This window comes from Conger conger, chromosome 2 (assembly GCF_963514075.1).
Source record: "Conger conger chromosome 2, fConCon1.1, whole genome shotgun sequence".
In the NCBI taxonomy this organism is placed as follows: Eukaryota; Metazoa; Chordata; class Actinopteri; order Anguilliformes; family Congridae; genus Conger; species Conger conger.
Window position 1 is genome coordinate 67,773,375 of NC_083761.1, and position 16,147 is coordinate 67,789,521.

At 43.2% G+C, this 16,147-nt stretch overlaps 1 protein-coding gene across 1 annotated transcript; it reads left to right on the top strand.

Moving 5' to 3' along the window:
- The first annotated feature begins 913 nt into the window (after positions 1-913).
- On the top strand, positions 914-15,911 carry unc13d (unc-13 homolog D (C. elegans)). The gene is made up of 35 exons (XM_061229660.1): positions 914-1,098; positions 1,946-1,990; positions 2,107-2,166; positions 2,264-2,320; positions 2,424-2,528; positions 2,686-2,745; positions 2,939-3,005; positions 3,342-3,522; positions 4,213-4,257; positions 4,618-4,689; positions 4,859-4,928; positions 5,486-5,590; positions 5,909-6,001; positions 6,192-6,295; positions 6,545-6,662; positions 7,008-7,129; positions 7,926-8,016; positions 8,220-8,276; positions 8,428-8,525; positions 8,615-8,666; positions 9,387-9,517; positions 10,009-10,129; positions 10,257-10,409; positions 10,706-10,801; positions 11,300-11,506; positions 11,666-11,740; positions 11,987-12,066; positions 12,206-12,311; positions 12,549-12,620; positions 13,105-13,188; positions 13,374-13,494; positions 13,805-13,928; positions 14,138-14,349; positions 14,573-14,705; positions 14,814-15,911. Exons 1-34 carry the CDS (start codon positions 1,036-1,038, stop codon positions 14,674-14,676), a joined length of 3,351 nt encoding a protein of 1,116 aa, XP_061085644.1. The 5' UTR covers positions 914-1,035; the 3' UTR covers positions 14,677-14,705; positions 14,814-15,911.
- The last annotated feature ends 236 nt before the right edge of the window (positions 15,912-16,147 follow it).

Below are 16,147 nucleotides of genomic sequence, written 5' to 3' on the forward strand. Positions count from 1 at the left end.
ATTTTATTTGAACCTTCACTGGCACAAGTAGAACCCACCAACCTCATGTTTCACTGCTATATAGGTCTGGTGTGAATATTCCCTCACAATGATAATGTGTCATGTTCCTCAATTATAATGAGTTATATCTTCTGTAGTCATTTAGCTGTTCATCAAGGAAAATGTGAGTTAAAGTACTAAATATCAAAATTACTCAAGACACTAAAAATAACATCCACAAATGTGAGTATTGTCATGTGACTATCCATGTATTTTGATTGACATCAATAAGGAGCAATTAAGATTTGAAGCTGAAGGTGTGAAACCACGGACCAATGAACGTTATTGGTTAAATAACAATCAGGAATAAACTTAATTAGGCAAGTGTCTGCAAAGGTTTTTTATTTTGAACCGGCATTCTGGTGAAATTTGATTTTCTCACAAGTGGATACAGAGGTGAACACCACAAAGACTAATTCCACAGATTTGTGGTTTTGTTTTCCAGGGTATCTTTAACCCTGCAACCTCACATTCTGTTTACACTAGTTGTACTTCTTTCTCCCAGTTACCATGATGGCAATATGCACACTCACACTAGAGTGCAATTTCCCTGGTCAAAGACTGCTGCAAAGTTATCAAGATAAAGTTTACATGATCTTAATGGTGCTGATACAAATCTGTGATTAAGATGAAAACAGGGGGCTGAGAATAAAATATTTAGACACAGCAGTCAGGCAAGGAATGCCAAAGCTTAAAGTTGACAGCGAAAGAAATGGCACAAGTAAGATGCATTGGATGGAAATATAGTGGGACTAAGGCCTGAGACAACCATAAATGTGAGAGCAGCACTGACCAAGAAGGATGACACTATGAGTAAATGAGAGAGTAGGGCTGTTGGTAGAAACCGTCACAGTTACTGCCTCTGTGTAACAGGAAACTGTTACTTCCGGCTCCTGCTCAATAGTGCTAAGTGCCTGACTTTGTTCAGAGGTCGTTAACCAGTACAATTTCTTATGAATAGCCTTCTATATAGTGATCTGGTTTACATACAGAACCATGGTACCAGCCCAGGATGGGTTCACCACATCAGAGGCCACTTTGGCTCTTCCACAGGATCAGGCAAGTGTGTGTGTGTGTGTTTCATGTAAACATGTATTTGTGCGCTTGTAAACCTTGCTCTTGTGACTGATGTGTGATGTGTCACACACAAATGTGTGATGAGCGAATGACAAGCAGTTCCCGAGCCTTTTGTCTTTATTCCATGTTTTGAACTGAAAAAGAAGTCATCTTTAATATATGTTGTTAGCAGAGTAAATATTTCCTGAAAAAAAGTCTTGCTGATGGCTGATGGCATATGTCTGTCTGATGGCATAGCTGTCCCTGGTCTTATTGAAAAACTATCTGCATAATATGAAATTAAATCTAAACAGCCGTTCTAGAATTATTTTTACAGAGTTCTCTGCCATTTTAATTCTGGCCATACGCACATCAATGTTTTGGTTTATTGGTAGGTGGCAGTACTCAAGGGTGACATGACTTTTCTGTTTCTGATGAGGTCTGGAAAGGGACGTTTATCATAGTTTATATTATCGTATAAAATACAATATCTTAGATTATACAATATCATAGGGGACTTCCTGAGGGGGTCTCCTCTCTTCATTTTTAATAGCGTCAGGGGTGGAGACTTGTGATGGTCTTGTGATGGTCTGTCCCTTCTTTCTCCAGTTAACAATGAGGAAGTGAGTTACAGAGGTTTGGTACAGTAGACCCTCTGAGTGGCTGTGTATATGTGTGTGTGTGTGTGTGTGTGTGTGTGTGTGTGTGTGTGTGTGTGTGCATGCGCACATGTGTACGTGTGTGTGCATGCACAGGTGTGTGTGTGTTAGTGTGATAAATAGAATGTAAGTAATAAAATAAAATAATAATAGTAAATTATTTATCATGACACCCACTGTATCCCACACAGGCTCAGTCTTCAGATCGGGGACATTCAAGGCATAATCTAAGACAGGTACATTCAGCAGTCATCATCTCTTATTATTTTCAATCTGCACACTCTTTGGAAATATTCATTATTTTGTGAAAGACAACTGCAGAGCTTCTTTCTCTCCCTTCCCTCCACTTCAGCAAGGCTCTCCCATTCATACTCGTAAGCTGGGGATGACGAGGCGGCAGAAGGACAAAAAAGTACTGTGCACTCATGTTCAAATTTGAAATTTCTCTTCCCTAGGGCCAACGTTTTTGAAGTTATTTTCTCATCTGTCTCCTTATTTCTGTCACACAGGGCTTCAAAGATGAAGAGAACCCTGAGGAAAGAGAGAAAAGGCATAAAGAGCAGGAGGTAAAACACTTAACAACCCACACTTAACAACACTGATCTATTCATAATTGTTCTGTTTCTTTACTGGTATAGCATACTGTTTTATTTATTGTCTTCCTTTCAGCTAATACCTCTGTATAAAGAATTGCTGTATAGCATTGCACACAAACAGGGCAAACCAGTTGTTGAGGTGTTTGATGACAGTGAACTCCATCAATACATGAGGGAGGTAAGCATTAAAGCAACCTCATCCACTCTCCGTAATGATGTACTTTGGTACTACTGTGCATGGCAAATAAACTGCCCCTTCACATTGTTCAGCACATTATTTCCACGTATTGTCCTGTCATGCTGCTCAGTCCAGACTCCTTTCTCTCCAATGGTAGACTTTCTCCCTGACGGAGACCGAACACTTAAACTTGTTGGACAAAGTGCAAGACATGGAGGTGAGAGGAAAATAAATTAACACAAATGCTGAAAACAGTAGGCAAACTGTTTTTGGGAAGAGCAAAACATTATTTGCTTTAAAGTCAAATTTAAAAAAGCTTTTTTGATTAAATCTATGGAATATTCTTGGTTTAGCATCTAGTGGACCTCTGTAGAAGTTTCCTAATCATTCTATTGCCCTTCTCCTTACAGGCTCCGGTGTATTGTCTGATGGTCACTGTGAAGGAGGCTAAGGGTATTCTAGGCAAAGATGTCAGTGGTATGTATGTAGTTGTCTGCGTATGGAATTTGAGGTACTTTCAAGATACTTTCCCTCAGTGGAGCCTAAAAGGTAGCAGCTTTTAGAACTAGACAACTTAATACCGTCAGATCAGCAAATTAGCTAGTAACATAGATTGAGATAGATTTGAAAAAAAAATACATTAATTAAAAAACTATGTACACATCATCTGTGGTTGGCTGAGCTGAACCTGCTGCCTTCCAGGCATCACTAAGGGAAATAAAGCACCATGGGCTTTGAAAATTGCATTTGTCAAATTCATCAGAGATTATGAGCATTTGTTTATCATCCTCATACTTCTTCATATCTGTGAAGGCTTCAGTGACCCTTACTGCCTGCTGACCATCGTCCAGGAGAAGAAGGAGGGCAGAAGAAGTGGCTCACAGCCGAGGCCCAGGAAAAGAGTGGTGAAAGGTGTGGTGCCGGCCGAGGAGATCTACGAAACCGATATCAAGAAGCAGACCATCAACCCTGTCTGGAACCAGACTTTCATAATGTGAGCGCACCCACTTACTGTACCCCCTTCCGACTCCTTGACTTGTGACTTACTTTCTAGTTGACACAGAGTACTAATCAGTAGATGCATAGATGACGGCCAAGTTTTTTGCTAGGGAAGGCCCCCACGCTTTTTGGCAGTATCAACCGACCCAAAGGCTGTTCGTCAATGGATACGCTGATTTTAATTAATTTAATGAATGTATTAAAAATTATGGAAGGCTTATCCTCCTGAAGCTTTTTACATATGCCGCCTAGGTGTGGATGGTTTAAGGAAAAGTTGGACAATGATAGCACATGTTACAGCAGCATTTAGCATCTTACAATGGTTTTGATGTCCATGGTTGTCCATTGCATTACATTACATGTCATTTGGCTTATCCAAAACGACATACAGTTGATTAGACTAAGCAGGAGACAGTCCTCCCCTGGATTGAACCACTGACCTTGTGGATCCCAGTCATGTACCTTAACCACTATGCTACAGGCCACCCCTTTTCTTTATGTGATTGTTCCATCGTTGTGAGGGTATTTTCTTCTGTGTGCTAGTTCATCCACTGGAAATCTGCACTTTTTCAGCAGTGGCATGTTTACTTCATATTTATCAACTGATGATATTTTATTCAGTTTTTATGTATCATGGCCAGTATGTGCCATTGCATTTCCTGTTTTTGCTTTTTTCATTTTACAGGGAATTCAAAGACACTGAAAGTGGAACATTCAAAATGGAAATGTGGTGAGCTACTGGTGACCAAATGTGACCATTTCCTCTCACAAGTTCTTTCCTCACTTTCCCACTTGGGATTGTGCACCTCTTTATTTATCAATAAATCAATAAATAAATAATCTGTCCTTCTTCCTCTTTCTGTCCGCCCTGCTCCGTCCTGCTCAGTGTATTTCTTCTGCGTGCCCTGCATAGTTCCTCAGACTTTCACTTGTATTTTTTGGTTTTCTCAGTTTCAGTGGGCCGGGGAATTCTGGCTGCCCTTACACACAGAGACACTGAAAATACCACCACACCAGACACTGAAAATAAATGCATATATCCATCTGATGACATACATTTGTCTGATGTTGTTATCCATATGCCCTGTAGGGATAAGGATGAGCAATTGTCACTGGGACAGAAACTGGAAGAGATGAAGACCAACTTCCAGGGATTTAAGAGGTGCACTCATTCTCTCTTTCTCTTTTGGTGTGTCATTATGCCTTTTACTTTCGGTCTCTACCTCCCTTCCTCAAAAATTACCCCAGTATTAGGATATGGGTATTATGAGCTGCGGTAGCATTGCATAATGTGTAAAGCTCGCTCTTTTAAATATCTCTCTGTGCTGTAGGATGATCAAAGACGTGAAGAAGGACAGGGGCCAGGATGATTTCTTGGGAAATATTGTGCTCAGCCTGAAGGTACAGAGCATCTGTGCCTTGTTCCTGCATCACAACATGCATATACTGATGCTGTCAGTCCGCTTACGGTCCAGGATCAAAACATGCAGAATACAGAATAAGCAAAATAATGCATGGCCTTGGTTATTTTGGTTTGTGAGCTTGTGAATTCTTCTATTTCTTTTAAAATTTAAATTGAAAATTCATATCTTCAAAATATGTCATCCAAGCACTGAGTGATACTTCCTAATTGTTCTACATCATAAATACACTTTACATTAATAGTATCTTTTATTTGTGTGTGTGTGTGTGTGTGTGTGTGTGTGTGTGTGTGTATGTGTATGCATGCAAGCACATGCCTATGAATAGATTGCTTGTTTCTTTGAATATGACCACATGGAAAGGAAGTGCTATAACTATGTATCAGAAGCAGAAACTAGTATAGAAGCTCCTTAGTTAGAATGTACTGTATATACATTTGTTAAGAAGCACGGAGTCTCAGAGTCTACACATCCTATACATGTTTATTTAATGTATGGAGCATTGTGGGATCAAATAAGGTGTTGTACTGTACACAGGATCTTCACTGTACAGAGGACTGCTGGTACATGCTGGAGCCACGGACAGAAACATACCCTGACAGAGGAAAATGTCACTTACAGTTTAAGTTCATCCACAAAGAGGTCAGAACCTACAGCAGCCACATACAGTATATAACCCAGGCTACACACACTCACATTGACAGATTAACCGTCAGTTAACTTCAGCGTGTCTTGCAGTTATCCTTCTTCATGAACATATTGCATTTGAAAAAATCTCCATGTCTTGCAGCAGGCCTGTGTTCTCAGGATTACAGAGAGATGCAATAATGCCATACGTAACACGACGAACTTCTCTTTCGGAGGTGGTCTCAGCTTGCTCTCCACCGCTTGTTCTCTTTTTCACCTTGGCTCTTCCTGTTCATTGAATGTGTGGTGAGACAGAGTGTTTCCTTGTGATAGAGAGACGAGAACCTGAGTGCAGGCCGCTCTGCCTATGTTAACTACTGTGGCATCCTGCAGCAGTTTGTCCAAGTGCACATCTCCAAGCAGCAGGTAGGCTTCAGCCCCAGGCTTTCCGTTACAGTACAGGAGTCCTGCTGTTTCCTCGCAAAACTAGAGTGGTAGTGTCTTCCATTTTCAGAGGACACTATAAACAGTATACACTGTGAACAATTCAGTCAATTCAATTGTGCAGGCAATTCAGTGGAGCTTTGAAAATAGAGGCTTGTGCTCTGCCCATCAGCAGGGTAATGGCACCTGGAAGGGAGAACTGTGCGGGGAGGGTCAGACCCTGCTGGAGCTGTATGCAACACAGAATGACCTTTCACCTTTCCTGCAGGACCTGTCGTAAGTCTCTCTCACACTTACCTCCCCGACAGAACAATGCACAAAATATTTGGAATTTATATTTGGCTATTTATCAAATGTGTCTGATGATAAAATGTGTCTGATGATAAAATGTGTCTGATGATGTTGATAATTATTACATGGTGGTAATGCTGGCATGCTTTGTGAATGTCCTTTTTCATTTGCTTATACTGTATGCGTTCCGCAATTAGTTGAGGCTTGTATGTTTTTGGGTGTGTGCCTGTGCAGGAAATGGGTGGTTTATAGTAAACTGTACCAGAGTTTAGAGCTGGACTCCACAGTCCTGTTTCAGCAGCTCACAAGCATAGAGTACCATTGGGACCAACAGGAACTCCCTTATCAGCAGGTAAGCCAGTCATGGGCAATACTGAACTCATTGTCAGTTACTTTTATTTAACAAGAACCAGCTTTTATAATTGATACGATCTGAATTAATGTGGCCTCCTTGGTGGGATGTCCAATAAGTGCATCAGTGCACTGATGCTTTTTGCCATGATGTGCTCCATGGTCTGTAATGGCTGGAGGTTCCATGCTTGCAAATTTGGATGGACAGAGGATAAATGTTGGTCGTAAACAAAATAAAATGATTGTTATTTAGATTGGAAGACATTTTTGTTTCTACATGTGTTTTAAGTGTGTGGCAATGCACAGCATAACCATCTGGATTCCTGTGCTCTGGTTATGTGTACAGAAACAGGAACTGGGGGACTCTCTGCATGGCTTCCTGCAATATGGGCTGTGTTTGGTGTCCAAGTACAGAGACATCTTCCCCCCAACTCCCAGTGCTACCCCACGTCTTCACACACTCCTCAGGTGAAAATAAACATTCACCGAGCGCTTTATTAGGAACATTTTTACTTCATTACACCTACTTATTCATGTGATTATCTAATCAGCCCATTGTGTGGCAGCAGTGCAATGCATACAATCATGTTGATACGGGTCAGGAGCTTCAGTTAATGTTCATATCAACTCTAAAAAATTAGATTTTGACCATGGAATGATTGTTGGTGGCAGACAGGGTGGTTTGAGTATCTCAGAAACTGCTGATCTCCTGGGATTTCCATGCACACTAGTCTCTGGAGTGGCAAAGAATGGTGCAAAGAAAAACAACATAAATCCAGCAGAAACGCCTTGGCCAGATTACTCAAAGCTGACAGGAAGGTGACAGTAACACAAATAACCACACATTACAACAGTGGTATGCAGTGGTGTCTCTGAACACACAACGCATCATAACTCTAAGTGGATAGGCTACAGCAGTAGAAGATAATGGGGGGACTATGTATGCAAAGGACTGTAAGTCCTATATTCCTATAGTCCTATATTTTTGTAAATACCCTCAATTTAATGCTAACAGTCTGCAATCTAATTTAATCTCATATTCATTGTTTCATTTCATTTTGCTGGAGTACAGAGCCTAAACAGCAAGAATTATGCTAGTGTCCTAATACTAGACTCCACTGTATATCTTTGTGTATGTGTTTATGTGTATGTGATATTCACAAGACATTTTCATTCAAGATGATGAAGAATCCCTTGAAGAATAAACAAATAGTTGTTGATAGTAGTTGGCTGATGTTCCATTATTTTGTCCATCTGCAATAAGGGTTCTGGTCCAGATCTGCAAAACACGGGCTTTTCAGAAGCTGAACCCAGCCCAATTTGATCTACACCAAGAGGTTACTGATGCTGTGCTGGTCAGTCTTTCTTCAATGTCACCATTACTGTTTTTGATTTCATAATCTTTGAGTGTGATGAGAGAGTTGAAGGAAGAGAGAGAACAAAAGATAGAGTGCATTCAACCAGATTAGATGAGATTATGGAAAAAACCCAATTCTGTATGCGTGTTCAGTTTATAGATGACAAGACTAGTGATGGCATGTGTGTTGTTGTACTGCAGGGTGGCACACAGGAGTGGTTCAACCTCAAAAAGGGTCTCCACCAGCCTATGAAGAAGGTAAAGTGAATGGCTCATCGGTGGTGCACAAAGCATGTTTCCACATGCTTGTGGCATCACACCTTTTGGTGTCTTTATACTTCCGCTTTCTCTTGCCAATCACTCTATTCCTCTCTCTTGACCCACTGCCCCCCCCCCCCTCCCCCTTAAGAATGTTTCAGAGATAACGGGCGCCCTCTGTTGTCTGATAGGAGAGGTGCAAGAAGATGTCACGCTTAGTAAGGACGTATGGAACAAGGTGTTTGTCAGGTGAGAATCACACATTTCATCATTAGTACTACTACGGGAATTTTTCTGCCTCATTACCATGAGTGTCTGTCTCCTGTCTCTTTCTTCAGTGCTGTGCAAGTGGATGTGTTCACTGTCGTCTACCAGGAGCTGGACTCTTTGGTGAGCAGCACAGATGCGTTACAAAACATAACAAGGTCATAGAACAAACAACCAAACAGGTTAGATAAGGTACAATTCACATATGATTGGTTGTAAGGCCAGGACATGAGTTAGGTAGGCCAAGTCTGTAACTACTATGGGTGGCACGGATGGTGCAGTGGGTAGCACTGCCGCCTCACAGCAAGGAGGTCCTGGGTTCGCATCCCCGTCAGCCGGGGCCTCTCTGTGTGGAGTTTGCATGTTCTCCCCGTGTTTGCCTGGGTTTCCTCCGGGTACTCCGGTTTCCTCTCACAGTCCAAAGACATGCAGGTTAGGCTGATTGGAGAGTCTAAATTGCCCATAGGTATGAGTGTGTGAGTGAATGGTGTGTGTGCCCTGCGATGGACTGGCGACCTGTCCAGGGTGTATTCCTGCCTTTCGCCCAATGTATGCTGGGATAGGCTCCAGCCCCCCTGCGACCCTGTTCAGGATAAGCGGGTTAGGATAATGAATGAATGAATGAAGTCTGTAACTACCATACCGATGTATCAACAACTTCAGGAGCTAGAGTCCTGAGACAAATATAAATGTAAAAGTCCTAGGTACAAAATACAAGGTGAAATTAAATAATAGTCGGAAACAGCTCTGGGACTATTTACCTAATTTAAATGGCTCATATAAAGGTGGGTCCAGCTTTCTGTCTGTCACTGTGCTTTTCTCTCTCTCTCTTCCCGTGTACAGGTGTCTGTGGAGGTGAGGGACACTCTGGGTAGAATTGAGAACCAGATGGATCAGGAGACAGCCAACAGTCTGTTCAAGCTCTACCTCAGCTTGCAGGCCATTCACAAGCAAAAAGCATTTCTGCAGAAGAGGTTAGTCACAGTTTGGAAGGTATGACATTTATCACAGCAATCAGACCGTGGTTCAGTATTTGCCTTTGAATGCTGATGATAGTTGAGCTGAAAATGGAAACATAATAAAATCCCATGGCATTGATAAACGCAGAATGGTTTGATTGGCATTTTGACTGAGGCAATAAAGGGGTTGTTATTATCTATGGGGGCGAAATTAGCTCTGGAGTAAGAGCAGCCGTCTGGTAGTCAGAGGGTTGCTGGAAGGTTGCCTGTTCCCACCATGGGTGTGTCGAAGTCTCCCTGAGCAAGACACCTACCCCCCTACTGCGCCTGACGAGCTGGCTGGTGCCTTGCATGGCAGCCAAACACCATTGGTGTGTGAGTGTGTGTGTGAATGGGTGAATGAGAAGCATCAATGTACAGTGCTTTAGATAAAGGGCAAAATAAATGCCAACCGTTTACTGTTTACCGTTTACTGTTACTGTTGCTGTTGCGGTTGCTAATTGCAGGGACAACGTGCTGCAGCTGGCAAACTTCCACACGTGTTTCCGTGAATCTCTGCCCTTCTGGTTAAGCAAGGCCTACAACACCACCCTGGAGAGAGTCCAGAGAGCTGTACAGGTTGACCAGGTGTGCCCCTTATTCTGATCACAGTAACCTGCATTTGCTCTATTTCTCTCTGCCAAATATCCTCCCCTTGTTATACTGTATGTCATCTTCATCTCTTCCTCCATCTGTGCACTCCGCCCCCGTGTAGCTGCAGCCCCTGTTGGATGGCTCAGTGCCCGTCAAACACAGCTCTTCTGCAGTGGACCTGGCTGCCTGTCTGCACCCCATCTGCCAGCTGTGGGAGCAGCTTAGCTGGCCGGATCCGGAGGAAGGATTCATGCTCATGGTCAAACTCACTGAGGTGCGCTGGGACCGGGGCTCCAGGGATCAACATGGCTGCCGGCACCGCTGGTGCTACACTGTACCGTAGAGGTGGAAAATCCACATTTTGTTCCAATCACCTAGATATGTTAATTGAGCCCAATTCTTCTGCGAGGAGGTAGAACTAATTAGTGAAATCAGCTGGTGTTCGTGGGTGTAAGGAACACAAGGCAGGACTTTCTGACCCATGGACATTCCACCTCTGCTGTACCATTAGTCCAGGACTACCTGTCAGTCAGAGTAACGCACGGCACTTTTTCCTGTCCAACTTTTCAGGACATCTGTAAAATTGCGGTGACATACTGTCACATGCTGAAGCAACGGGTGCAGGCCCTGTCTGAGAACTCGGACCATGGCAGCGCTATCAACAAGGTGAGGAGGATCTTCCTGCTTTATATCGAGTCTGTTTTGTTCCCATATGATTAGCACTGCTACGAAAGTACACTTGGAAATGTATGTTCCGCATGCAACTGTAAACTGCATCAAGGGATTTACAGTACCCTGAAAAAGTATTTGCCCCCTTCTTGATTATTAACGCATGTTTGTGACACTGAATGGTTCCTGGTCTTTAGACAAGATATTAAACACGTAAAAACACACATTAAAAAAATATATAATTTCATTTATTTAATGAAATGCCTTTCGCCCAATGTGTGCTGGGATAGGCTCCAGCCCCCCTGCGACCCTGTTCAGAATAAGCGGGTTAGGATAATGAATGAATGAATTTATTTAATGAAAAGAAGTTATCAAATACCTATACCATCCATGCAATAATAGAGGAAATCAGGAAGGGGGCACATATTATTTTCATGGCACTGTCATTATATCCAGGAGAGGCTTGTTATGAGCCGTCTCACTCTCGTTTTCTAGCTGTGTGTGGTGGTGAATGATCTGGAACACCTTCGCACCGTGATGAACAGACTTCCAGAGCAGCTCAACTGGGAGATGCTGCGCAGTCGCACAAACAGCGTGATTGGAGAGAGCCAGTTCCACAACACCTTGCCTTCCCAGCTGCAGCACACGCAGGGGGTTTTAACCCGAGAGATCCGTTCTGCCTTGGAGACGCTGGGGAAGAAGGTCAATTACATGCACTGCCGAAAGCAAAATGACCACCTGAAACTAACATATAAATGGAAAACTTTTATTGAAATAAATTTTTAAAATGTACCTTTTGGAGGTACGGCCTGAAAGGGACTGAAGGGACTGAGATGTTTGTCTGTACTTTCTCCCCCCCAGCTGCGGGCAGACATTGAGAAGTATGTTCTCAGTATGGGCAGTCGCCAGAGGACCATCAGCCGGTCCACTGAAGACGTAAGGAACCGTGTGGCAGCCACTCTGCTGTGGATTCCACTGCAGCATTCACATAGAGAATCACGTTTCATGAGCATTTTCATTTGAAAAATATTCTCACGATGCAGCCCTGTGGACCTTGGACATGCGTATGGAGCGGAATTCATATGATTGCATGCCCCGCGAGAGATGTGAAGATATTTATAAGAAGCTCTGTATAAGAGTGAACTTTAAAGATTGCTCTCTTTCACTCTCATTGTTTGGCAGGCTGTATTTCCTTTAATGCGGTATCTGGAGGAAGAGCTGCAGTATATGAACGAGAACCTGGTCCAGGAAAACTTTAACAGGTACAGGTGCACCGGTGCATGTGCTTGTTTATTGGTTCTTCGGTGTCCTTTGGAATCTGACAGGCATATGTGACTGTGTATGGTAGGCAGTGTACCAATGGCTCTTCCCCCTCTTGTGTTCCCTACCTGTGTTGCCCAGCATGCTGGCTGTGCTGTGGACCAACTCTGTTCAGGTCCTGGACCAAGTGTCACAGCAGCAGAGTGGGTTGATGAAGTTCTATCAGAGACTGCACTACACACTGCAGGTCAGTTTCCCATCTCTCTTTCTCAACCTCCCCTTATCTCTCCCTCCCTCTATCATCCTTTCTCTCTTTAACCCTCTTACACTCTACCCACACTGTTCCTTCTCTCTGTGTTAATTCCCCCCTTCTCTCCCTTTTTATTTCTTTCTTTCCCTCTCCCTCTGTCCCAATATGTTTCGTACAAACAAAAAACTGTGCAGGTGGATGGACAGCTGATGTTCTGTTGTATGCCGTTTATAGTGTTTGGAGCAATGCTTTCATGCTGAGGGGAATGGCTTGCCACTGGACACACTTCACACTGATGACTACAAGGTGAGGTATCGATGCCCCACAGCCCATAAAGGTCCCTACTTCAACCGTTACCTTTCAACCGTCGGAAGTGGGGAACACATAAGCAGAGAACAAGTGAAAGGGAAGTTTTCATTGGTAGAATGGCAAATGTTACATTAAACATGACAGAAAATCAACCTGAGATCATTGCACAGGCCCTGTTCTGTCCTGGATCCTGTACCTGCTATTGACACCTGCTCATATTGCACTTTGTTTCAACAAGGACTTCCCTTAATTCTGTAAAACCATTCTATAAAAAGATGAAGCAGTTATCTTTAGCTGCCAAGAGGGAACCTAAAGTGCACTTAATACATTTGTCGTCACAAAAAGTTTAAATCCTGTCCGGAGCAATGAATTAATACAGCTCATGTATATACCAGGTCGTCTTTGAAAAAGATTACGTGATGGGAAATGCAGTACATACAGAATGTGAATGTGAGTGTTCCTCTGCTTCCCTGTTTCTCAGAGGCTGAAAGCTCACCTGGTGCAGAACTCTCTCAGCAGCCAGCAGCTGATTGAGAAGTTCCTGGAGGGAAAGGTGTGGGAGCAGGTAAGAGAAAAAAAACAGCTGGTAGCCTGTTGACCAGTTCAGACCAGCTCCCAGCTTGACATGGTTTGACCAGCTCAAGCTATGTTTTGAAACCATCTCAGACAAGCTGGTTGACCAGCTCATATCTAGCTAGACCAGCTTAAAAATTGATCTGGATTTTACAGCAAGGTGTTCTTCCTTCACAGAAGGTGTACAGTGGAGAGAAGTACGGAGCAGTCACTCTGATTGGCTCGTATAATAGGTCAGACCAGCGGCTCCACATCGAGGTCCTCAATGCTGTCAACCTCCTGCCCATGGACTCCAACGGTGAGAGCACAGGAGAAACACATTTAGAGCTATTCCTGCTGTTGCTGTATGCATGGCCTAAAGTTAATCTGCAGACTGGAGCACTCACTGAGAAAAAATTTTTTTAGAGCTATTTTTTATGCAATCTTATGACATTTCTGAAGATCCTTAAGGGACTTCTACACGCATTGGGTGATTTTCCATATGCTTTTTGCACATTTAGTATGTTGTTAGGCAAATCTCTATGTCTATGTCTATCACTAAGCAGTGCAATAGCGGACATTCAGGGGCAGTCAGTATTTACTGATTTGGTTTTATGTGTATCCATCAGGCTCCAGTGACCCGTTTGTTCAGTTGTCCCTGGAACCGAGACACCGGTTCCCAGAGGTGGAGGCCCGCTGCACAAAAATCAAGAAGCGTGAAATAAACCCGCTCTTCGAGGAAGCCTTTGACTTGTACGTCAATCCACCAGCCCTGCACAGCAGCTCCAGTAACACCGTTGCGCTAATGACAGCTTCATATGGCCTGCAGCTTTTCAAGAGAATACCAAAAAACACATACATCTTAACAAAACACAGCTTTTTTGCCTGTAACATTCGGGCACAGAGAACATTTTCTGTGAGATATTTACGTTAGTGCCTGTTGCTTCGCTCCTCCCTGGCAGCCTGGTGTCAATAGAGCAGTGCCATGCTGCGGGGGCGTCCCTGGTGGTGACAGTGCTGGACTATGACACACTCCGCAGCGATGACTTTGAGGGTGAGGCCTTCCTGTCCCTGAGGGCCGTGCCAGGGGTGGCTGGCTGCGGAGCCCAGGACCAGCAGGATCCTACCGCCTCCGCTCAGATACGACTGCCCCTCATGCACCCGAAACCCAACGGTACACCCACTCTTCTCCTCTTACCCCTATTTTATAGGCTTAACAACTCAGCTTATCCCATGTAATATTACTTCCCCATGCTAGAGCGCCAATAAATATGTATTAATATCGGTATGTAGGAAATACACTGTATCTGTCTGTATTACTGCTAAGTTGTTTGAACCTGCTGAAAAGCATATATGTGAATAAATTCAGATGTGTCTAACTAACTGTCTGCTCGCAGAGGATGCCATCCTGAAGCTGCTGGAGTCCAGGAAGGACGACCGTCAGGCACAAGCCTTTGTTAAGCTGCGCCGACAGAGAGAGAAGATGTCTCAGGAGGCATGAATGATGAAAGGGAGAGAGGGAAAACAAAGGTTAGACACCTCAAAGACCTCTCTTCACAGCTTTTCTAGTCGTTGATAATGTTTCTTTTCAACCATTTTTAAAATCATTTTTATCAGCACAGCGCTCTTACATTGCAGATCACCATGGAGACAGACGGTATGTTCTGCCTATGTGACCTGCCTGGCTGCTGAGAGCACAGCAACGTGCTGCACACCCAGCCTGTATGGCTGCTCTGGTCATGTGACCCACAAACCAGCCACTGCTGCCTGTGTGTAGTGGGACAAGCACAAAGCCCCCTTTCTTTTTGAATGCAGTCATTTTCTCTCTATATTTTGATTGCAAAGATTTTTAAGATATTTGAATGTGTCACCTTCAGTGCCCCCCAAACTTGTCCCTGCCTCTACACAAGAGCCCTTGTTTACACAGTGGAGACACTGAGCCAAACTCGCCATAAGTATTAACAGGTATAACAGAACGCAGTAAGGGGACAATTTACATATATTTTAGCTCCTTTGTGCTGTGTATTATGACATGTTTTATATATTTTTCATTATACATTTGTGAGTGTAGGTCTTTTTGTGAGGTACAGAGCAGGCCATACACAGTGCAGTCTGTAAGTATTTGGACAGTGGTACAATTTCTCTTCTTCTGGCTCTGTACTCCAGCACATTTTATTTTAAATGAAACAATGAATATGAGGTTACAGACCCGCTGAAATCAAAATTCAGTTTTTCCTCGGCTCACATCCTCATTTGATGTCTCTCTCATTTAACGTCAGGCAAATGGACTCCCCGCGCAAAAATTCCCCCGAAAGATCTGTTTTATTCATGTATATGTCATATTGCTTGTGCTCCTGTAACTTCCGTTTGAGCTTGTCTGTAAAGTGCACTGTCGCCTTTAATCCGAGGGTCTTTGCATTCATATCAGTTCATCTGTGTAGGAAATGCATCCCCATTTTAAGGGACCAAAAGTAACTGGACATTTGGCTCCTGAGAGATTTTTGGTCATCAACTGTCTTCCTTGGCCTCCCAGCCCCATTGCAATTACTGAGCTCGCTAATGCTCTTTCTTCTTAATGATGTTCCAAAGTTTTGGGGTTTTTTTGCTTGTTGTTTGGCCTGTGTCTCTGACAACTGATTAGAGGAACCCATGGTTGTTAACACCAGAAAGAACAGCCATGGCAGTTGGATACTTTAAAAGGCATGTTACTTCAGAATAAAAAGTTCAGCCCTGGAATTATACTCACCTGACTCATTGAAGCCCTAACAAGTACATCACCTGGGTATGGGCCTTAGTAATCACCTTTTTAAAAAGTAACAGAATAATCCAAAGGGGTTCCCAAACTTTTGCCCAGGGCCTTTTTCCTTTTTTTATAATTTAACTGTAAAAAAACAAAAAACTAACCCTAATCTATTTTTTATCATTTATAACCTTTGCAGAAAGCTCTGATGTTCAATTGTACCATTTGGAGT